Here is a 25,000-nt window from a genome sequence, read left to right as displayed (position 1 = left end):
ATAAACTATTCCCTATTACTATGAAAACGAGTATTAGTACTTAGAGATACATATCGGTAATGAGAAGACGAAGGGTCCTTAAAAAAACTACATCTGAGCAGCATAAAAAAAAATAATAATAATAAAAAACGAAGGAACTTGTTCGTGCGTAACTTGTTTGTGCGTCCCTTAGCTACCTTGTTACCTTGCCTGCTCCTTGTCGTCATGGTCACAGAGAGAGAGAGAGAGAGAGAGAGAGAGAGAGAGAGAGAGAGAGAGAGAGAGAGAGAGAGAGAGGGTGGGGGGGTTGCGCCAGCTGAGTAATGGTAAGGCAGGACTGTACAAATAAGAGCGAGGTGTCCACAAAGCCTCGTCACTGATAAGGGCAAAGGCCAACTGTCTCCATCTCACCCGGACCTGCAAGACTGTACGCTGCTTCCTCATAAGGCGCTTCCTTCTTCCTGTGGCCTTAGAAAAAAAAAAATATGATTACTGCGGATGACTGAGTGACAGACTAATTGCACGAACAACAACAACAACAACAACAACAACAACAACAACAACAGCAGCAACAACAGTAATAATAATAAATAATAATCAAGCTTCCTTCATTAGCGTTATTATGAAGTTATCTTTTCTTATCCCTCTTACACTACCAAAAAAATAAAAGAAATGAAAAAAAAAAAAATAAAGTAAGACCTTAACGTTTCAAATATAATTGATCTTCTGCCGATCACTTATAATAATAATAATAATAATAATAATAATAATAATAATAATAATAATAATAATAATAAAAATATAATAATAATAAAAATACAAAAGAAGTTGATGAGACGCGACCTTCACTTTTTTCTTATTCTTAATTTGCACGAAAGTCTCTACATTTTGTTTACTCTCTCTCTCTCTCTCTCTCTCTCTCTCTCTCTCTCTCTCTCTCTCTCTCTCTCTCTCTCTCTCTCTCTCTCTCTCTCTCTATCGTGTCCTCAGCAAACTGTATCAAAACATTTCACTCGGTTCCTCTCACCAGCCAGGTACCATAAAAAACAGTGCTACAAAACAAACAGTAACGGGTTGCATAATGTAGGACTCACTATGCACGGAATCACAACAATTCGTATAGAAATCTGAAGGTAAACAAGACTGGCGGAAAGGAGCGCGGGAAGTGGAAGTGGCGCGGGATATAGTGACAGACCACGTGACCCGGGGAGAAAGTGTCACTGAATCCCAATGAACGAATGCATTTTCATCTTTTCGTTTCTCATCCGCCTCAGTGAAAGTTAACTGGACGAGAAGTCTGTTAAAATGTATGCATAAAAAAATAAATCTGATGTTATATTGTAATTTATTTATAATTTTGTATTTCTAATGAACGAATAGATCATAGGTACAGTTTCATTTGTTTATCTTATTTTTCGCCACAGTGAATCCTGGCTGAACGAAAACTTTGTAGATAAAAATGTACATATAAAAAATCTGGATTCTTTGATTAACTTGATATTCATAATGAAAGAATACATTTCTCATTTTTTCCCTTTTATTTTGTCGTTATAGTAAAAGGTGACTATCCGAGAAGTTTGTAAAATCTGTTTTTATAATAAATAAGCAGGGAGGATGTTCTTTGTTTTACTATGAAACGTATTTTGAACGTAAGCAATGATTATTCATGACACGCTCCCTGCGTTCATAGATTCAGAATACTTTGTGCCAAGGACAAGCATTCCCTTGACCTTGCATTAGGCTAGTCCATTTTCTATGAGCACATGTCAAGAGGTGTTGACAACTAAGAAGACTACTACTACTACTACTACTACTATTACTACTATTACTACTACTACTACTACTACTACTACTACTACTACTGCTGCTGGTAGTGGTGGTGGTGGTGGTGGTGGTGGTGGTAGTGGTGGTGGTGGTGGTGGTGCTGCTGCTTCTATTAATACTACTATTGTTGTTAGAATAACTAAATAGAAGAAGGCAAAAGGTTGCTATTTATGGCACTGATAAATGAGGGACAAAACATGGACGATGCGTCATAGAAAGTGATACGACTAGCAAGCAAAAAATGCAGAATGCAGCTCAGTAACTCGCATTGCATGGGGAAGAATAATAATATAAACTACTCAGAGGTGAATGAATGTAAAAACTATAATGTGACATAATATATAAGCCTTATTATAGGAATATAAAATTAATATTGTTGAAAAAAACATCAATGAGTACAATTTTCGTTAATTCTGAAACCTCGTGTATTTCCCTCGCTGATAAATCCCATTCCATGAGGTTAGCCCTTTGAATGTTAATAAAAAAAAGTAGATTTGTTATTTCCCTCACTGGTAAATTCCACTCCCTTTGAATGTTAGGAAAAAAAAAGAAAGGAAATTTGTTATTCCACTTGAGTCACATTTGATGATTTTTCTGTGTAAAGCTAAAACTGCGCACACTTAAAGCTTTATACTTGTTACTATCTGTCAGTGATGCACTTTAATTACACGTTAAAACAAAATATACTTTTAAACGCGCATCGAACCAAAGACGCGCTGCAGCTGAGTATCACAGGCATGTTAATGACGACCAATTGAGACCCAGAAGGTTCAATATACTGTATCTCCTTGGCTGAGACACATCAGCATTAGATGAGACCAGCAGCTTATTAATTCATACCCTTCACGGTTTCAAGTAGACAGAGACACGTTGAAATACTACTCTCACAACCGCCACCACCACCATTACTACTACTAGTACTACTACTACTATTACTACCAACAACACCATAAACAAACATGTGCAAGAAACTGTGCCGCAAATGAGAGGAAAAGCTTCATTTCACTTTTCTTCCCTTTTTCCTAGTTTTTGCCGGACAGGAATGACATTACTGGGCGCTTTTCTCTTTTACTATTAGCCTCGGGTTGTTAGTCTATAAATGGCGAGAGAGAGAGAGAGAGAGAGAGAGAGAGAGAGAGAGAGAGAGAGAGAGAGAGAGAGAGAGAGAGAGAGAGAGAGAGAGAGAGAGAGAGAGAGAGAGAGAGAGAGAGAGAGAGAGAGAGAGAGCCACTCCCCCAGGTCCTGGTTCACTCTTCCCCTCCCTTCTCCCTTCTTCCTTTCCCTTCCCTTCCCTTCATTTTCTTTTTTCTTTCTGACTTGTAACCTTTTCTCGAAGGAGTTTTCATTAGTGAACCGTTTAATAGCCGATTTCTAACCCTCCTCCTATCACCCTCACCGAATTTCGTACATCTGACACACATTCCTGACCTAAGCGTGTACCAAGTTCGGTCTGTTTGGCGTTCATTCTTCGAGGACCTTTCCCTGTCAAGAGATCTCAGGTTTTTGGGTCACGTTTCAGTATACCTGACTATGAGCATCATGTACTGAACAGAGGTTGATTAAGGAAGGCAAAGTAATGTTCCTTCAAGTCTAAAAGAACAGCATAATGTGTCCAGATCACTAGGAAACTAAACAAGAATCGCAAACCCCAAAAGCAAATGCAAAAAATACACTTGGAAATGATCGTAAGCGCCAATACAACCTGATGAAAGAGGCCGAGATGACATACAGTGTTGTCAAGAAGCAGTAGTGGACATGTTAGAGTTACGAAACACCCTTAAATGTTACTATAAACGCCGGTAGTAATAAAAAATTATACACCGTAGCGACCCTATAAATTACTGTGGCCGCTTATTACTGAGATAACCACGTGGTGGCTGGACACCGCGCAGCCTCCTTCACTCCTTCAGTCACCCCTCGGAGGAGAACGTGTACTTCCATTTTTTGACCTCCGCAATTATACAAGAAAGGATGAGAAGTAATGTGTTCAGGGTTATGGCGTGCGACAAGAACCAAACTGTCATTCTCTCTCTCTCTCTCTCTCTCTCTCTCTCTCTCTCTCTCTCTCTCTCTCTCTCTCTCTCTCTCTGTTGTTTGGACACACACACACACACACACACACACACACTCCCTCCCTGCGGCCATTCTCTCCTTCACCGCCAATTAAACAGATAACGAGACTTCATTATCGCGGGAGCAGTGGCCGCCGAGGGCTGGAACCAAGCGACAACTTACCGAAGTAGATGAGGAATGACTTGGTGTTGGGGATGCCCTTCTCTATGGTGGTGACGTTGACGCGGCCGTTCCTGCTGACGGAGAAGGGCCACACGGTGACGGGAGGGCGGCTCCCTTTGTGTGGCAGCCAGCCCACCCAGTTGTGTCCTCTGTTGCCTGAGATGATGGAGGTTCCGCAGTGAATGCATGCACCTGAGCTCTTATTCTGCTCTGGTCCTGCTGGTACTCCGGCTGCTGCTCCTACTGTGCCGGAGTAAGTGTCGGGATGCACGGACGGCCGCCGGTGCTTGGGTGCCTTGAGTTTTGTTGTAATGCGCACCTTGACGGGCAGGCGCCCCGTGGGTTGCCACACGTGCTGGGGCTGCCATGGGCCCGTGCTGCCCCGCGTCCACCAGGTAGTGCGGTTCCCATTGGGTGACACAAGGGTCAGACTGTTCCTTGGGAGGCCATCCAGCGTCGGCCACACCACCACCAAGAGCATCGCCGCCACCGCCCACCCTGCGCCTCGCACACTCATCATGTCCACCATTGTATTACCGGCAACTCTACTGAAGGAAGCCCCAACGATGTCTTTACAGGTATTATGAGCTCTTAGTCCAGGGGCGCGGCCCTGGGCCGGGCGAAGCGCGGCACGAGTGTAGGGTACGGGGCAGTACAGTGACCGATCGTGTAACAGCCCGAGAGCTCTTCAAGCGAGCGAGACGCGCCTCCTGGACGGCTCAGAGCCAGACTGCGCCTCCTCCCGGCTCTTCACTCTGCTATATGCACGCCGCTACTCTGCTCTCCCTGCCGTCCTCCCACCTGCACGCCGCTATTCATGCTCTCTCTCACGCCCGCGAAGGCCACGAGGCGGCGTAGGGAGCACGTGGTGGGGGAGGAGCCAGCCTGATCTCTCTCCTGCCTGCCCGGCCTGGAACTTCCTGTGTGTGTGTGTGTGTGTGTGTGTGTGTGTGTGTGTGTGTGTGTGTGTGTGTGTGTGTGTGTGTGTGTGTGTGTGTGTGTGTGTGTGTGTGTGTGTGTGTGTCATCGCCAATAGGAATCCCTGTATCCGTGACACCTCGCCACACGTCTGGGCTAAATTATTTCCTCCTCACGAAACTTCGCCCAACAAGACTCGCCCCACAAAACGTTCCTCCAGGCAGTGAGCGGTCTAGACTCTGGACCTCAACGCATAATAAAATCATGGTTAGCCGCAAACCAATACAAACATTACAGTTGCCCGTAATCAACACTCGTGGCGGAGCAACACCCACAACCCACACCTGTCACACACACAGAGCCTCTCCCTCAGCATTTCAGCGTAAGGAAGCTTAGAAAATAAAGAATAATGACTTTCCTTTTCGTATTCACGCATTTCCCCTTCAATGACTTGTAACTGTACTGAAGACCCAGGGAGGCAAGGCGAGCTGGTGGAGGGACAAAATCACCGCAGCACTCACGACCAGATAGTAATAACAAATAAAAAGTGAGTCCCGTCTATCAAACCCTCAAGGATTTTTTTGCAACAAACCTAAAACCACAAGCAACGCATGATCAACTTGAAGGATGACGAGGACAAGGGAAGGACATTTTTTTTTACTTGAATTAAATTTTCAAAAGAAAAAAAAATGTGTCAAAAAAGAAACGCAATCACCAGAGCGGAAACAAAAGAGTAACTCCTTTTTATATCCATTCTTTTTGTATGGGCGGAGGTGCGGGTGGCGGCAATTTAATAAAATATTTAGATATTTACTTATCATTTTCTATTTTAGGCAGTTTTTTTATCCTCTTTTATACATAAACCAACTACAACAACAACAACAACAACAACAAGAACAAGAACAACAACAACAACAACAACAACACGTTTTTTTATGCCCATCTGAGGACGAACCCAAAATAGATGGAAAAAAAAAAAAACATAGATAAAAACACAGGACATATAAAACAGAACAAGTCCCCACGCACTGCACAAGCGCCTCCTGAAATCTTTCCGAATAACCCAAGACACAATACGCAACTGAGAAAACTTTACAAGAACTCCAATGAGCTGTACGGAAGCCACCGAACCTTCCCAGAAGCGCCCCACCATTCCCCTGGAAGATGCCGCCCTTGGCCCATCCCCACGAGCTCTTGGCGTGAGGTGGCACTGACCTCGCGGGCGGCAAACGAGGCCATTTAACCCTGACCTCCACTTGGGTTGAGAACAGTACGAGGTGAAAACATTAGGGGAAGATGTGATTATATATGCGGACACACCCCGACCCCGCCCACGGCCAGGAAGGAAGGAAGGACGGAGGGAGGGAGCGGAGGGAAGGAGGGAGGGAGGGAAGGTCAGGGTGAGGCAGCCTACACCTGTTTAATCAGGTAGGCTGAAGGTAGGCCCACCTTTACTTTACCTGAGAAGTAATTTAGTACAACAAAAACAAATAAGGTAGTTGCATGAAAGTTGTTAGTTTCCAAAAATGGGAGTTTACAATCATCTCGACCACACACATACACACACACACACACACACACACACACACACACACACACACACACACACACACACACAGTACCTAAGTAACGAAAATAGGGAAAACACAAAATGGAGAATTAAAGTAGCATGAGAGAGAGAGAGAGAGAGAGAGAGAGAGAGAGAGAGAGAGAGAGAGAGAGAGAGAGAGAGAGAGAGAGAGAGAGAGAGAGAGAGAGAGAGAGAGAGAGAGAGAGAGAGAGAGAGAGAGAGATATTCGAAAAAAATCCATCCCTTCTCTATTCATAAAAAAAAAAAACAAGAAATTACCGCAAATATTACACAAGGGAAAAAAAAAGAAAAGAGAAAAAAAGAAAAGAGAAAAAAAAAAAAACTGAGGGCATCGAAGACAAAGAGAAAGACCAATCCTCCTCCTCCTCCTCCTCCTCCTCCTCCTCCTCCTCTTCTCACGCCATACTGCCCTTTAAGCCACTCCCTTCTACAAATTCTGGGGCACGAAGGGAAAGGGGGAAGAGAAAGGGACGGATGGTAGGAAGAGAGAATAATAAAAAAAATAATAATAAAAGAAGAGAAAGATAGGGAAAGCAGAAGGGAAGGGTAAAAAAGAAGAGGAAGGCAGATGACAGGAAGGGAACGGCAGTAGGAGGAAGAGAAGGAAGATTAGAAGAAATTAATAGAAGCAAAAATAGGAAGAAGGCACAAGAGGGCAGAGGAAGAAGAGTAGGAGAGAAGGTAAGACAGATAAGAAATAACTCCTTGAAAATGAAGGAAGAGAAAAAGGAAAAAAGTAAAGCGAATAATTAAGGAAGAAGGAAAACCATAAGAGGAAAAACGGAAAAATAGGAAGAGATGAGGGGAAGGAAACAAAACCGTCCCGAGAGAGAGAGAGAGAGAGAGAGAGAGAGAGAGAGAGAGAGAGAGAGAGAGAGAGAGAGAGAGAGAGAGAGAGAGAGAGAGAGAGAGAGAGAGAGAAATCTTCACAGGTGGAATGTCCGTTGAGGGTTACCGGCTTGTCCGAGGCTGAGGTCTTTGTCCGAAGGAGGAGAAGGAAGAGAAGAAGGAGGAGGAGGAGGAGGAGGAGGAGGAGGAGGAGGAGGAGGAGGAGGAGGAGGAGGAGGAGGAGGAGGAGAAGGAGGAGGAGAAAGAGGCCGGGAGTCTTATATGAGGTCATCCTGGGCCGAGTTTTTGTGAGGAGGAAACCCAGGAGGGAAGGGAGGGAGGGCAAGGAAGGAAGGGGGAAGAGAAGGAAGGGGGGAAGGAAGGAAGGCGGGAGGGAAGGAAGGGAGGGAAGGGAGGAGCCTGAGGGAAGAAGGAAGGGAGGAGCGACGAGGAGAGAGGGATGGGAGGACGAGGGGAAGGACTGAGAGAGAGAGAGAGAGAGAGAGAGAGAGAGAGAGAGAGAGAGAGAGAGAGAGAGAGAGAGAGAGAGAGAGAGAGAGAGAGAGAGAGAGAGAGAGAGAGAGAGAGAGAGAGAGAGAGAGAGAGAGAGAGAGAGAAGCGCAGAGGCGGGAGAAAAAGGTAAGAAGGGATGAGGTGAAGAGAGAAGAGATGAGGTGAGGAGAGGAGAAAGAGAGGCAAGAATGAGAAGCAGATGTGGAGAATAAGAGAAAGAACACAAGAAAGGAGGGAGAGAAAAATAAAGACGGTAGAGAGGAAAGGTAGGAAGGAAAGACAAGAAGAAATCAGGAGAAGGAAGGTAGATGGAGAAACGAAATAAATAAGGAAGGCAGGGAGATTGGAAGATAAGAAAGAAGAAATTGAGAGATGACACACTAAGAGAGGTCTGAGAGAGCAAATTGCTGAGAGAATATTGAAAAGGAAGGAGGAAAGGAAAGGAGAAAAAGAAAGCAGAGGAGAGAAAAGAGAAATCACAAAATGGGACTGAGACAAGACATGGATGGAAGAAACTTTGAGGTGTGGCATGGAGAGAGAGAGAGAGAGAGAGAGAGAGAGAGAGAGAGAGAGAGAGAGAGAGAGAGAGAGAGAGAGAGAGAGAGAGAGAGAGAGAGAGAGAGAGAGAGAGAGAGAGAGAGAGAATAGATACAGGGAAACATGCTGGCCTGCGTTCATTATGAAGGGTACCTGTTGAACTATGTGTGGGAGAACAGGATAGAATAGAATAAGGCTTCTCCCCGCCCACCTTTCCCATTACCTTCCCCTTCAGAAAAAAAGAAAAAAAAAGAAAAAAAAGTTAAGACCACGAATGAGAAAGCAAGAAAGAAAAACAAGGATGAAAAATGGAAAAAAAAAAAAAGGCAAGAGAAAGATGGATAGGAGGATGAATCAAAGGAGGAGGAGACAGAGGAAGAAAAGAAAGGATGATAAAATAAGAACGATAAATAAATGAAGGGAGAAAGACAGGAAGCATGCAGGAGTGAAAAAAAAAGGATAAAAGGAACAGCATGAAAAGGAGCAATTAAGAATAAAAGGATGGGATGAAGAGATAAGAAGTGGAATAATATAAGGAAAAAGGAAGGAAGGAAGGAAGGAAGGAAGAATGCAGAGAAAAGAAAATAATGAGAAGAGAGAGGAGAGAAAGAGAGAGAGAGGAAGAGAAATGAAAGAAATCAGTCAGTAGCGGAATGAAGACCAGAACAGAATAAAGAAAGGACAGAAGAAAGAAAAGAAGGAAGGAGGAAGAGAAGAGGAGAGGAGACACCAGATGGAAAATATACTAAGGAAAGGTAACAGAGAGAATAATAAGGTGGAGAGAATCGGAGGAGCAAAGTGGGGGAGAAGAGGAGAGGAGGGGAGAGAAGAGAGGAGAGAGATGAGGGGAGAGAAGGGAAAGAGAGAGAGGAGGGGAGAGAAGACATCAGATGGGTTTCCTCCATCGTGCTTCCCTCGACTCTCTCTCTCTCTCTCTCTCTCTCTCTCTCTCTCTCTCTCTCTCTCTCTCTCTCTCTCTCTCTCTCTCTCTCTCTCTCTCTGATTTATAAGAGGTAAGGCCAGACATTAGGAAAATAAAAACAATAGTTGTTATCTTGAGAAATATTCTAGTTTCAATCTTGTGCCCAGAAAATTCTCTCTCTCTCTCTCTCTCTCTCTCTCTCTCTCTCTCTCTCTCTCTCTCTCTCTCTCTCTCTCTCTCTCTCTCTCTCTCTCTCTCTCTCTCTGGACTTTCCCTCGCCACGGGGAAGAAAGCAGACAGATGCCCTAAGTAATATATGAAGGAGAGGAAATACCAAAGCTAACCAATACTACTTTTTTCTTTCATTTCCTTCTCTACTTTCCTGCTTAATATGTTTGACCTTTCCTTGCTTTACTGAGCCTTGTTCTGACTCAGCATTAATGAGACAGAGACAGAGACAGAGAGAGAGAGAGAGAGAGAGAGAGAGAGAGAGAGAGAGAGAGAGAGAGAGTTCATATTCTGGAAGGATTTATAATGGTTTAAAATTTCATACACCACCGCCATTCTCTCTCTCTCTCTCTCTCTCTCTCTCTCTCTCTCTCTCTCTCTCTCTCTCTCTCTCTCTCTCTCTCGTCTCACCCGATTTTATTTTTCTCCCTCGACAGAACTAACACTACAAGATCAGCTTCCAACTCAAGTTCATGATTCTCTCTCTCTCTCTCTCTCTCTCTCTCTCTCTCTCTCTCTCTCTCTCTCTCTCTCTCTCTCTCTCTCACCATGACGGGGCATTAAGTTACGTCTGTCCTATCTTTAACCTTGAGTAGTTACACTCTCTCTCTCTCTCTCTCTCTCTCTCTCTCTCTCTCTCTCTCTCTCTCTCTCTCTCTCTCTCTCTCTCTATACTTTTACTAAAAATGACGATTCTTTCACAAACACACAGAAAACATGAAAGAGAAAAGAAATAAAAAAAAAAACAAAGCGAAAAATGAAAGAAATAATGAAATGGAAATTCACGCCTGAACTGCACTGCCCCGTGACCTATAACGCGGAATTTGACCTCATATGACCTGGGCCATTGTGAGGAGTGACGCGGCAGCCTCCAGGGGCCTCCTGCTTACACACCTTTCTCTACCCTTCATAAAGTTGGAAGGAGGCTGTGGAAAGTCTAGTATTAAGTTTCCCCTCGCATACAAGAAGCCACAGAGGAACGCAAAGGAAGAACAAACAATTTTTTCTTCTTCCTTATCTTTTTATTTATTTTGGTGGCGCTTATCATAAGTATTGTAGTAATTGTATATTGATAATTCTGAGTTAAGTTTAGGATTCTGGTAGGTAGGTAGGAGAGAGAGAGAGAGAGAGAGAGAGAGAGAGAGAGAGAGAGAGAGAGAGAGAGAGAGAGAGAGAGAGAGAGAGAGAGAGAGAGAGCAGCGTTTCCAGTTCCGTTTAAGCATCATAAAATCTCTCTCTCTCTCTCTCTCTCTCTCTCTCTCTCTCTCTCTCTCTCTCTCTCTCTCATAATAGTCAAGATTTGAAAATTACGTGCATGAGAGTAGTTATTAACATTTCTCCCTGCACAAAGTAAATTAAAGCTTCAGTAAAATTTTCCCTCCGCGCCGCTCAGCTTATCTTCACATCTGCGTCTTTCCACAAACTCGAGATAAACTTGCATGAAATGGGAGTGGTGGCACCAGGCTGTGGTTTCAGGCAGGTTAGGGACTGGCGGTGTTCACTGACGCTGGTTAGTCATGCAAGGTGGAAACTTAGAGAGATATTCGTAGTTTCAATGGAGGGAAGTCTTTAGAGTTCCTTACATCGTATTACCTAAAACGTTGATGCCTTTTAGAATGTCGACTGGAGATGAACTTAGAAATAATCGTAGTTGTAGTAAACAGAAGACTTAACAGTGTCCTACATCGTGTTACTTAAAATGTGGATGGTTTTTCAGAACGTGGTGTGGAGACAGAGCAAGCCGGAGGAGAGGTGGAAGGGCGGAAGAGCTACATACTCGTAAAGACTTGTGAGAGAGGTCAAGGTAAACAGAGGAGAGAACAGTTAGTAGACAACCTCGTGGAGAAGAGCATAGTGAAGATCAGTGACCCAGGCCATGGGAAAAGCTACTGAAAAGAAGTCACATCAAGAGGTTAAGAGGTGGAGGACTTACTGGGAACCTCTCTGCATGTGTGCCATCATATGCTAATTGGAGGGGGTGCCCAGTTAAGGAGACTAACAGTCTGCACGCAACCAAGCCACTCACACAACTCACACACCCCTGCTCAGGTCATGCATCTTGCCCACTGCACTGGCTTACACCAGGGGAGTGTTTAGTCTCTTCTCGCAACACCATAACCATCCAAAGAGGTACGGTCCGTTGGTGTAACCACTGTTACTACAATAAAAATAAAATCCAAGATTACACATAAAAACTCCAAGAGGAGCCTTAAGAAGCTAACATGATAATTTTCACGGTCCATAAAGATCAACCTTCGTTAAGGTCTTGAAAAAGTACAGCACTTATAGTCTTGTAACAACTGGGTGAACCTGCAGTGGATGCATTAACATCTTGGGGTGTTTGGGATGCAGAGGCAGTGTGTCCCTCAACTTGCAGTGCGATGCCATGCTCCATGTTGATGACGCTTATAGATTTACCGGCTTTCACCCTCCATCTTCCTTGGCCGGAGGTGGTTTGCCTGACACGCGACAATTCTACCACGTGTTTAAAAACCTACCTATCTTAACGTCCTTGTCGCGCTGCTAATCTCGGCAAGCATATTTGTTTTATAATGTGTTTTACCTCCACTTCTCGTAGTTCACACTGCATGTCGATACACCTGACTCGCCCAAGACATGTTAGACTCTATGAATATTTTCCAAAGCTCCAGAGTGGAAGCAAAAAACCCGGATTTAACAGGGAAATCCAAGGAGCAGCAACGCTGCATCCGGACTGACCTTCCTGCAGACCATCGCCACGCAGGCCACATCGAGCCCTGCCTGGACTGCCCACCTGTCACACACCTTAATACTAATGGCGGGGTTTCCTGGGATGGCAGTCAGGTTTATGGTGCACGTGTCGCCGTCAGAAAGTAAGCAATACGCGCCTCATCCAAGGGAGGAAGGCGTTACAAAACCATCCCTCTATAAATGTTTGTCCTGTCATTGAAAATTATGATTATGTAATCATTGAATCTTATAAGGTTACTTACTCCAAATGCGGATTGATGCGTTACAACTATACTTAGGATGTGCCTATTTAGACTTCCTCCATTTTTTATTTATTTATTTTTCATTTTTGCCAAAGATGTTAGAGATGTTTGTTATATATATGGAAAAAGTCCGTATCCTAGTAAGGCCGGAAGCTCAAGAATGCCAAATGTGCTAGTTGTTTTCTTTATGTACAATTGCACTTAGATGCCAAAACCTCCTTTCTTTGAGCCAATCTCTCTCTCTCTCTCTCTCTCTCTCTCTCTCTCTCTCTCTCTCTCTCTCTCTCTCTCTCTCTCTCTCTCAACAATCCTGAATCTAGCTCTTACGATTATTAGTGGCTATCTACTCTAAATTTATTTTTTCCTTGCCAAAATCATGAACGTAGCCCTTGGGATTATCAATGGCTATATGTACTCTCTCTCTCTCTCTCTCTCTCTCTCTCTCTCTCTCTCTCTCTCTCTCTCTCTCTCTAAGGCATCCATTCCCAGCAGTTCCCTGGCCTTTGTTTCGACGGGACAAGGCGGCGAAAAACTTGCTTCCCTCGCGCACTAAGTTGTCTCTGGCATGTGTGGACGCTCCCCAGACCTTCACCAGGAGGATGGGAGGCTGCTGAGGGCCTTCAACACTCCCCCAGCAACATCCTGGCGGGGGCGGACGGAGGAGGAACACGCGAACGGAACGTAAACTAGATGGTGTTGTGAATGTTATGAGGGTGTGAATAATTTATTGGGAGAGCAACAGGAGTACAATATAGGTGTTATAAATGAGAGAGAGAGAGAGAGAGAGAGAGAGAGAGAGAGAGAGAGAGAGAGAGAGAGAGAGAGAGAGAGAGAGAGAGAGAGAGAGAGAGAGAGAGAGAGAGTTATCAATGAAGCAGGAAAATAAATTAAACACGTCACGAATGAACAATTTACCATCAACAACTTATAATAAAAATGATCCCACAAAATGAAATACCTCGTTTAGTAAGTGATTAATGACTTTTTATATGAACCACAACTTGAACCCCTTTGAACCCCCACGAGTGCACCTGATGAACACCCCCAGTTATGCTCTACACGTGTAACACAGTATCTACAAAACTACAGGGCATAACTTAATTAACTGCAATACCGGTTGTGTCTATCAAAACCTCTAGTGTAGTATTACCCAGGAATTTATCTATTTATTTTTTTTTCTAATAATTTTACACTCCCATGATGTTTTGAGTAATATTATCCAGGAATTTACTTTTTTTTCTGATAGTTTTAAATTGCTATGATGTTTTATGAGTCCAGCCTATTACAAACTACAAAACTACAAGATATTTTTGGTTCACTAGGTAACCCGTTCCATCTACCACTGACTTCCGTATATGGAGATGCGTACTGGTCGGGAACTAAGCTAAAGGTGGTGGTCAGGAATTCAGTTTCTATTTTTGTACATAAAGAGAGACTGGTTAAGAAATCAGCTTTTCACGCGGTTGTTTAGGTATTCAGTCATATTTTGCAAGAGAGTTTGTCGTCGTTGAGAAAGAAAGAATGAAAGAAAGAAAGAAAGGAAGAAAAGGAAAGAAAATAAAATAAAAGAAAAGAAAGAAAGCAAGAAAGAAAAGACAAACAAAGAAATAAAGAAAGAAAAGGAGAAAGAAAGAAAGAAGACAAAGAAATAAAGAAAAAGACAAAGAAATAAATAAAAGAAAGAAAAAAAGGCAGAAATAGCATCTGAAAAAAAAAACGACAGCCGCAGTTAAAGAAAAAAAAAAAGAAAAAAAAATCACAGCAGCAGAAACCAATGAACACAGCTATAAATTTTAAAACCAGAAAAATCCTAGCTGCAAAAAAATCAGTAGTCTCAGTTGTCAGTAAATGTAGTTAAGAAAATCAGTAGACGCAGTTAAGAATTAGTAGCTGCAGGAAGAAAAAAAAAAAAAGAAATTGTACTTGCCAACATTAATAAACACAAATAAAAGTTAATCTCCTTATATACAAGTTAAAAATCAGTATACTCCTCACTACAAATAATAAAAAGACCCTCCCCTCCATTACCAACAACCTGGACATCACACTTACAAAGTTTCCTCAACAATACACTTAGAGACGCTGACACAACACGCACTACGCCCCGCTATGAACCTGACGTGCCTTCCATCACAGCGGCATTGACACCTTGGCACTGACGATCAAGGAAGTGCGCAAAGGTGAGGATTGCAACACTGCGCAGCGCTTTGTGTCCGAGATGGGGAGTTACAAAGAAGCATTGCGCAAAGTTAAAACAAATAATGATATCCTAGTGCGCCTTTGTAATGAGAGAGAGAGAGAGAGAGAGAGAGAGAGAGAGAGAGAGAGAGAGAGAGAGAGAGAGAGAGAGAGAGAGAGAGAGAGAGAGAGAGAGAGAGATAAGGGATTCCCGCTCCCTCACACACGGATGTAGTACGTATTAAGGACATAGCAGGGATAGAAATATACTGTCAAGGATGTGAGAGAGAAGAAGGAGGAGGAGGAGGAGGAAGACGATCCACAGTAAGAAGAAAGGAACAATAGACGATTATAATTAAATACGATAAAGTAGTAACAAATCAAGCTATGAGACAAAGAGGAAGGACAATATATGCTCGTATTTCAATCCATCTATACATTTTACGTGTATGAGACTAAACGAGCGATAAAAAACGTACATTAACTGAGGAATATGAAAAAAAAAATAAGCAACCAATATGAAAACTTACAAAACAAAGTAAACAAAAAAAAATAAATAAATCTCAAAACACAGTGATCCTATGAACGATAAACAAGATACAAACACGAGGGAGGACTAACTGTGTCAAATAAGGTCAAACTCAAAGTAGGTCAGGTCACAGGGGTCATCTTCACGGGACACTCACAGGTGACTCACTCTGGCTTCTTGGTTACTTGGTTTTTCCGCAATCCAGTTCGATTCCCAGGAACTGTGTAATTCCAGCGCCACCTGCCGGCTCCTCACCTGCGCTGCTGCTCCCCGATAACAGGTAACAATGCGGTGATTAGTGTGTGTGTGTGTGTGTGTGTGTGTGTGTGTGTGTGTGTGTGTGTGTGTGTGTGTGTGTGTGTGTTCGGGAATTTGATTTCAAGTATGACGAAGGAAGTTTTCGAGGAGGAGGAGGAGGAGGAGGAGGAGGAGGAGGAGGAGGAGGAGGAGGAGGAGGATAAGAAGAACAAGAACAAAAACAAGAACAAGAATGGAGAAGAACAAGAAGAAAAATGGAGATGAACAAGAAGAAGAAGAAGAAGAAGAAGAAGAAGAAGAAGAAAATAAGGAACGGAGGAAGGGAAAACGAAAGAACAAACGAACGAAAAAAAAGAAAAGATAGTGATGAAAATGATAATAACGACGAGGACGAGGGCGAAAAAGGACAAAAAGAAGAGCAGGAGAGAGCGGAGAATCCTTCAGCCGCTCCTTTCCTCACCACAACGGCATAATTACTGCCTCAAAGCACCGCAAGGTTGTGGTTACTCTGAATTACTTGTACCCGCTTCGCATACATCACTCTTAGTTATTAGTGAAGTGTATATCAAAGTAAGGCTGAGGTGAGGGTTTATAATGTGAAGGAAGGAAGGAAGGAAGGAAGGAAGGAAGGAAGGAAGGAAGGAAGGAAGGAAGGAAGGAAGGAAGGAAGGAAGGACAGACAAACAGATACACAGACACAAACACAAACACACAGTCAGCTTTGCATGTTGACATTTAAAGAGCAAATATACAGTTTTATCATACAAATTCACTATTCTTAAATTATTTTCCAATAACACAAATATTACTAAGACTGAATATGCATGTGCTATCCCCCCCCCACCTCTCCCTTTCTCATGTTTTATCTTGGAGAAGTTCGTGGTATTCAAGGTATTCAAGCCAGTAGTAGTAGTAGTAGTAGTAGTAGTAGTAGTAGTAGTAGTAGTAGTAGTAGTAGTAGTAGTAGTAGTAGTAATAGTAGTAGTAGTAGTAGTAGTAGTAGTCGTAAAAAGTACCAAGGACCAGCATGTGCGTACAAATATGAAAGCGACTCATGAACACTTGTCAGTACAATATGATTACATGGGAAGTAGCGAGTTTTCGTTCAATGTCTTAACCCATCGCTCATGTGAAAAGGTCCGTTGAATTCTTAACACTATTTCTTTTATATTAATCATGTCCAAATCTTCCGTCGTTCTTGTCTCCTGTCACTCATCTGAACTGGTTTCTCCTCCCTCCCCCTACTCCTCCTCTTCATCGTCCTGTTCTTCCTCTTCCTCTTTTCCTTCCTCCTCTCCATCATCTTCCTCAATCACGGTAGCACATTCCACTCTCTCTCTCTCTCTCTCTCTCTCTCTCTCTCTCTCTCTCTCTCTCTGCCGTGGTTTATTTTTTCGTTTTCTTTTTCGCTCCGTGCCGCCACAGCCTTGAGATCACGAGGCGTCTACTTTTGTTGTCATGTTTTGCTTGTGTTGCGTTGCTGTTGCTGGTGATGGTCTCTCTCTCTCTCTCTCTCTCTCTCTCTCTCTCTCTCTCTCTCTCTCTCTCTCTCTCTCTCTCTCTCTCTCTCTCTCTCCCGAGGTTGGATGTACTGACGATATTGGCTCATGTGAAAGTAGTAGTAGTAGTAGTAGTAGTAGTAGCAGTAGTAGTAGTAGTGATGGTGGTGGTGGTGGTAGAAGTAATAATAGTGTTGTTCTTGTAAAATAAAGCAACTGCAATAGAAAGTAGTTGTAGAAGTAGAAAGAACAAGTAGAAAGTATTATCATTATTATTATTACTCCAAGTTCTCATTTCACTATTACTTCAGTTTTCGTCCAGAGGCTCAAGGACAATTTTTTCTTTCCAAAATGTCACTTTACGTCCCCGAGGAAGGCCAGACACAAAGGAGGCTAAAGAAAACAGATGATCATGAATTTGTTAATATTCTCCCCACATCATCCACCACTGGACAATAATAAAGATAAAGAGGTAATGCAAGAACACACACACACACACACACACACACACACACACACACACACACACACACACACACACACACACACACACACTAGAACATTCTCCACGCTGCATTACTGGCAAGTCACACGCAACACAACCACCACTAGCAGTCACCACCGCCATCACCACAGCCTCCCTTTGTGCACATGGGCGCGAACATAAATAAGGACAAAACCGCAACCTGTCAGCGTGCAGGAGGCAAAGCACAGCACCGTCAGCAGCAGGACAACGAAAATGACGCGCAACATTAACGTCTCTGATGGACTTGTTAACGCATGGCCACAGCAGGAAACAATAAGTCGGAGGAAAAATTAATAGCCCAGAACTCTTATATCCTCTTAATACTTAAAACAAAAATAGATAGATAATTATTATTATTATTATTATTGAACATAACGGAGAAGGCAGAGTGGGACGAGCGCAAGCGCTATAAGTTGCCAGGTGACAACCCCCACCCACCTTGACCGTAGAAAGAAGAAAGGAAAAGCAATTAGCACAATAGTAGGATGAAGTCAGAGCAGGAGGAGAAAATAGGTTAAACAATTATAAAGAACGCCTCAACGAACTGAGAATTATTAAAACTCACAAAAAAATTCAACAAAACAAAACAAACAAAACAAAACAAACAAAAAGATAGATACAAATAGAGATAGATCAGTAAATTAGTACAGTATGGCACTTAATATTTCATGAACTATTCCCAAACGCTAAAAATAACAAGGAAAGAAACAAATAATAACGAAAACAAGTTATGCCCATCACATCGTCCTTGGCATCAGATGTCACCAAATATCTGCTGAGTGTCATCTACATTTGTTATTTTCGCATCTACTCATTGTTCATGCATCTATTCTATTCATTTATGTTATTCATATACCATATCTATTATTTACATATTTACGAACTGTTTATATGTATATTTAAAACTACGAGTATCTATCTATTTAGTATGCAGTTATTATTTACGAGTTTGTTCATTATTCATATGTCAATTGTATCCATTTATTTATTCCATTAACTAGTTTATTATTTCTTTATTTACTAATTGGTCATGTATCTGTTAATATCCATTTATGAATTACATTTACCACAACTTCTACTTACCTAATCACTTACTGGTAGTTTTGCGTACCATTCCAAATACGAACAAAGTTAAACGAGTAAGCAAGGTCAGTCATACTAACTACGCATGTACGATTACGCAAGAGAGAGAGACAGAGAGAGAGAGAGAGAGAGGAACACGACCGTACCCATTACACATTATACAGAACCACTCTCGCCCCGCCTCCACAGTTTGTCAGCCAATAGGAAAAGGGTCTCTATTATATCCCAGTGTAGCTGTTCTCTTACGCTTGCTGCCCTTCAATCTCACGCGGCAAAATTAAGATATTCGACAGCACTAAAAATAACGAGAATATATTAGTATGTGATGTATTAGTGCATTAACCATGGAGAGAGAGAGAGAGAGAGAGAGAGAGAGAGAGAGAGAGAGAGAGAGAGAGAGAGAGAGAGAGAGAGAGAGAGAGTTTTATAATTTGTCATCACTAAATTCATGATCTCTTGTCTTTAACTATCAGATCATCATATTTCCTTCAAATTTACGTACATTATTTCCACACAACATCTCTAGTACTACGTGAGAGAGAGAGAGAGAGAGAGAGAGAGAGAGAGAGAGAGAGAGAGAGAGAGAGAGAGAGAGAGAGAGAGAGAGAGAGAGAGAGAGAGAGAGAGAGAGTAGGGACGGGAGAAACAGTAACAAGAAGACATATGACCTAATTACACAGGAAAAGAGAAATGGAGTAACTGTATAATTCTCCGAAGGGTGGAGAGGCCCCGTCCATCACAAGGAGGCGGGATCGTAAATGCAGTGAGATCGAGGGTTGTGGGGCGGGTAAGGAGTCTAAATGATCACCCTAACCAATCCGCCACTCTCTCTCTGCCTCTCTCATAAGGACCCGTAAATTTGAAGCGGAGTGATCATTTTTCTCTTCGTCACCGCCGCCGTCACCAGCACCACCACTAACAGCAACGATAGTATTCAGTTCTCAACCGCAGAATGTCCTTTCATATTCTCGACAGTAAGAAAGATAACAAACACGCTCTCTCTCTCTCTCTCTCTCTCTCTCTCTCTCTCTCTCTCTCTCTCTCTACGTGTCACAGATGCCAGGAAAATGTACCCAAGAGAAAAATAACATTAGTGAGCGGTCATCCCAGTTATCTCTCTCTCTCTCTCTCTCTCTCTCTCTCTCTCTCTCTCTCTCTCTCTCTCTCTCTCTCTCTCTCTCTCTCTCTCTATCGTGAACTCGGGGCCAGTGCTAATCCGCATTTTTCGTCTTCTTCGTCTTCCCTTTCTATTCCTTCTTCCTTTTCTTCCTCCTCTTCCTCCTCCTCCTCCCGCCCATTTTCTTCCTATACTTTCTCGTCATGTTATTTGGTATTCATCTCTCCTTCTCATTTTTCATTCTCGTCTTTCCCCCTGTTTACTCTTGCTTCTGTTAATAGTCTTCCTCCTCCTCCTTTTCTTATTATCGATGCAATCATTATAAAATCTTTTACTCTTTTATTCTTTGTGGTTTTATTTTTCTCTTCTTTCTCTTCTCCTCCTCTCCTTCTTGCCTATTGCCCTATTTTTGTTCTCGTCATATTTCTCTCTAAGTGCACATTGCCATTACTCTCTCTCTCTCTCTCTCTCTCTCTCTCTCTCTCTCTCTCTCTGTTACAAAGGATAAGAGGCATCACCAGGAATGACGTATAATCGAGAGGAAATAGGAAATACAAGACTAATGATAATAATATAAAAAAAGAACAGGAACTATGTCACAGGACAACACATCAACAAATTATTATAACACAAAGAAATAGGAAATAATACAAAAAAAATATATATATATATAAAAGGCTAACATCTTTTATTCTTCTTTCCGGCATCCCATCCAGAAAAGGAGGAGGAAGAGGAGGAGGAAGAGGAATGCATGCAAATTGAAACTGTAAAAGTATGGAAATTATTATTTGAAAAAGAGGAGGAGGGGAGCAGAACAAACGCACGAGAAAGGGATGGATACGAAGAAAACGAAGAGTGGCAAAGAAAATAAGAAGAAATGAAGAGACGAATAATATGTAGATAGGCCGGAGAATTTCGGGAAACAAACATATGTAGAAGAGCAGAACGAACGCAAGAGAAAGAGTAGATACAAAGAAAACAGGGGGCGGGGAAGTGGATAAGAAGAAATAGAAAGGCGGGGATGCTGAAATAGGGCTGGGAATTTCAGGAAACAAACACGTGCGTCTGGCCACAGGTCTGTCTGGTGCAGGACAGGTTTGGAAGCGCCTCTAACGTTCAGATCTAAAAAAAAAGATGGTGCTGTGAATGTTGGGAGTGTATTAGCTTTCATTTTTTTTCATTATTATTTTTTTTATGGGGAATTCTTCTATTCAGTTCACTCTTAATCCAGCAGCCTTCCTTGTTTTTTTTTTTCGTGGGTTTTTTTTCTGACAAGTCTAGGGTCCAGTCTAGGAAATATATAAGAAATTACGTAGTGCATTATTACATTTTTTTATTTTTTTATGGAGGGGAATTCTTCTAATCATTATGCTCTTAAATCTAGAAGCTTTCCTTGTTTTCCTTTTTTTATTTAGTCTGGGGTTTTCTTAAAAGTCTAGGGTCGAGTGTAGGAAATATATAAGAAAACGAATATTGGGCATCGCTGTTCTTATTGGTTGTTGCTGTTGTTTTCATAGTTTTTTTTTTATTATTATTATTATCTGTGTACTTTAATTTTACTTCTCTGTCTTTTTCTATATTCTGAAGAGTCAATGATTACACGACAGAAATGCTACAAGGGAAGTTGTTAGGGAAGTTGTGGGATGTAGTACTTTTTAGCTATTTAGTGCATTTTTTTATCTATTTATTTACATATTTATTTTTATTCATTTAATGTTATTTAATTTTAATTTTCGTCTATACATTTTAGTTTTCTTTTCTTTCCCATTTTTATTCGTAAATGATTAATCAAGGGAGACATACACAAAATTATGGTATCTGCATCTTTGGGTTTGATTTATTTTCTTTCAATTATTTTATTGTATATTTTAGTTTTTCTTTTCTTTCTTACTAATATTATAATTACTAAATCAAATCTATGAAACAACGACTACGAACAATGGGGCTGTGCGTCTTTCCAAATTGATTATATACACTCTTTATGATCTCTATATTCTAGCTTTTTATTTCATCTTCACAGCTGTAGACATATTTTCTTTGTTAAGTAAAAATTAACGCCTTCACAACTACAAACATTTTCTTTGTTAGGTAAAAATCCACTCTCTCTCTCTCTCTCTCTCTCTCTCTCTCTCTCTCTCTCTCTCTCTCTCTCTCTCTCTCTCTCTCTCTCTCCTCTTCCCCCTGCGTCACAGTTCTCCACTTCAATTTAAATGACACACGTTCTTCTGAGAGTCGCTGAAGCTGTGATGGAAATGTATTGGAGTCTTTCTCCTTTGTGGTGTTCTTTCTCATTTATATTACATGATTTTTTTCCGATAATTTTTTCCTCTTCTTAGTATTTCGATTCATAATTTTGGCTCATTTAAGCTATGGGAAAAAATATACATTGTTCTGAAAATCACGTGTTGAAAGATCTCTCTCTCTCTCTCTCTCTCTCTCTCTCTCTCTCTCTCTCTCTCTCTCTCTCTCTCTCTCTCTCTCTCTCTTTCTCGGTACACACACGCACAATGGGGAACAAATAAAACGGAGAGGGAGAGCTGGTGATAAAATATTATTCAACTCACGTCTGATTATGCTATTTATTTTCTTTACAGTTGGCGTCGCGTTGCAAAACCTTCCCTTATTAAAAAAAAAAAAAAAAAGTCATGGTGCTGTGTTGTGAATTCTTTTGGTTCCCGCACAATTTGCATAAAGACTCACACTTATGGCCGGCAAGGAGACTTTATTTATCCACACTCATATCCCTCGTATTTCTTCAACAGCTATATACTATTTCATCATTTTGCGTCATACATCTTATTCAACTCCCTTTCATCCATTCATGGAGTTTACATATTTAATCATCTTTCCCACATTTTCCTTGTATCACTGTACATTGCTTCATCATTTTACTTCATGGATGTCCGGAAAGAAGGCAGGTTGTTGTTGTGGGGGGGGGTGGGACGGAGGGGGGGGCAGAGGAAGCAGGTGCCTCTCCTTGCAATGTCCCAGTAAACGTGCAGGTAAACAAGTTGGGTTATGACTCGAGTCGATTCCTGCACTTTGTCTTTCGTGTAACCTCTAACTATATACGAAATATGTGTATCTGTGTCTATTCGAAGTGTGTATGTGTGTGTGTGAGTGTGTGTGTGTGTGTGTATTTTAATGTACTATTAAGCGGAACTTCTATATGCAATAGTTGATGTTGTCCGGCTTACAAAAATAAATAAATAAATAAACAGAATAAATGAATGAATAAATACACAAAATAAACAAGTAAAAACTAAACACACAAACAAATAAATAAACAAATAAACAAACCAATCTTGCGCACAATCCTGTCTTCCTTTGCATATCCCATTTCATTTTTCCTTCTATTCATCCATCAACTTTATATACACATTCGTATTTATCGCAATTTCCTTCTACGACTTTACAATACTTTATCATTTTTAACTGTACAAGTCTTATTCAATTACTTTCACCAATATAAAGCAATTTGTATGCCACATATTTCAAAATCCACCAAAAGTTTCTGATTGCATCATTACCATTATTATTTTTGTTCACATTATATGGTCTTTTTCTTTTTTTTTTGAGAAATGAGAACTATTTAATGACGTCACTGTTATATGTCGAAATAGTTTATAAATGTATAATTAAAATTTACTTCATTTCTTCTTCAGATTGATGGGCGGTTCGCAAATATGCAGAGTGGTAATGAATAAAGAAGAGATGAGGAGGATGACGCAAAGGAGAATGACAGAGAGGAGACGATGACGCAGAGAAAGGTAATCAAGAACTTATACAGGTGAGTCATTATTCTGATTCTTACCTGTGTGATGACGGAGGAGAACAAGAAGAAATAGAAAGAACAAGAACAAGAAGAGGTGAACGAATTTTAGGTGTGATTTTAAAAGGAAACCTGAGATAATTCAAATATTTAATTATGCTGGACACGTTCAAATTTACCCTTCCTGATTTTTCTTCTTTCTCTTTTCTTAATTTATTTTCTGTTCAACAACTTCCTATTCATCTTCATCACTTCTCTTCTCTCCTTTCCTTCCCTTTCTTTTCTTCTCCCCTTCTGTTTTTTTTTCTATTCCTCTCTCAATTCCACATACTGTTTTATGACCTTTTCTTTTTATTTTTCTCCTTCTCCCTTACTCTCTCTTTCTCTTTTGTTATTCACATTCCTTACTTTCCTTACACTTCTCCCTCTCTCTCTCTCTCTCTCTCTCTCTCTCTCTCTCTCTCTCTCTCTCTCTCTCTCTCTCTCTCTCTCTCTCTTAGCTCACTGACATTTCCTCGTTACTCCTTCCTGGTATTTTATGTTCTTTATCATTTTGTTCTCTCTCTCTCTCTCTCTCTCTCTCTCTCTCTCTCTCTCTCTCTCTCTCTCTCTCTCTCTCTCTCTCTCCATAATACAGGGAACCGCCCACATATGATTTAGCGATATAACTCGTGTGTGTGTGTGTGTGTGTGTGTGTGTGTGTGTGTGTGTGTGTGTGTGTGTGTGTTGGGGGGGGGGGAACTACATAACATTAACGAAATATACATTCAATTTTATTTTGTAACTCATTCTATCAGTCCAAAACAACTGTATGGTCGATTTAATGAAACCCCAAAAGAAAATGAAATAAGAAAACTGTAAATCTATAGTGATAAAAAAGCAAGGTGAAACTGTGATAAAAACTAAGGAAACGAACAAACATGAGTCAGTTCTGGCCTTACACTTTCATTTTCTTCTCCTTTTCCGGTTTACGTGGAAATACCGCAAGAAACGAAACTGTTCACTGGAATCTTAATAAAACTAACAAATTGAACACTTAAGATTGACAGGACACTTGCCTCTTCTTCCACTCCTTTTTCTTAGAACGCACCACTTCCACACCTCCATCTACTATTCCACACACCCATCCCTGGAATGTAGCATCTCCACCCATGCCTCCACTCCCTCTACCTTTCATTCCTGCATCACGTTTACTCATCCACTCAACGCCTCCACTCTTCTCACGTCACCCCTGCATACCTCTACTCGCCTCCAGCTCATCTTCCACTCCACCTCCTTTTGAATCCTACGCCCATCTTCCCCTCCCACTTAACGTCTCCACTCTTCCAATCTCAAGCCACATACAGGTGAGTAAACAGTTCACTCCGCACTCTCCTCCACTCCCTCTTCCTTTCTGTACTGCTGCCACATCACTCATCCACTTCTGTCTCCTCTCACTAAGCAAATCTCATGCCTCTTTCCACTTTCCATTGTGAAAAATAATTTCATTAA

General features: G+C 41.5%; 1 protein-coding gene across 2 annotated transcripts in view; it reads right to left on the bottom strand.

Moving 5' to 3' along the window:
• LOC135112074 (uncharacterized) overlaps positions 1 to 25,000 on the bottom strand; it is a 72,128-nt gene that overhangs the window by 10,223 nt on the left and 36,905 nt on the right. The window contains exon 1 of one of the 2 annotated variants that reach the window (XM_064025995.1): positions 4,039 to 4,968. The exons of the other annotated variant lie outside the window; for it this stretch is intronic. Coding sequence (XP_063882065.1) covers positions 4,039 to 4,567 — 529 coding nt within the window. The 5' untranslated portion in view covers positions 4,568 to 4,968. Of the gene's footprint in view, positions 1 to 4,038; positions 4,969 to 25,000 lie in introns of those variants that run through there. 2 annotated transcript variants of the gene reach the window in all.

The sequence above is a fragment of the Scylla paramamosain genome, chromosome 23, assembly GCF_035594125.1.
Source record: "Scylla paramamosain isolate STU-SP2022 chromosome 23, ASM3559412v1, whole genome shotgun sequence".
NCBI lineage: Eukaryota > Metazoa > Arthropoda > Malacostraca > Decapoda > Portunidae > Scylla > Scylla paramamosain.
The sequence above is the reverse complement of the archived record's forward strand: the minus strand, read 5'-3'. Positions and strand labels throughout refer to the sequence as shown.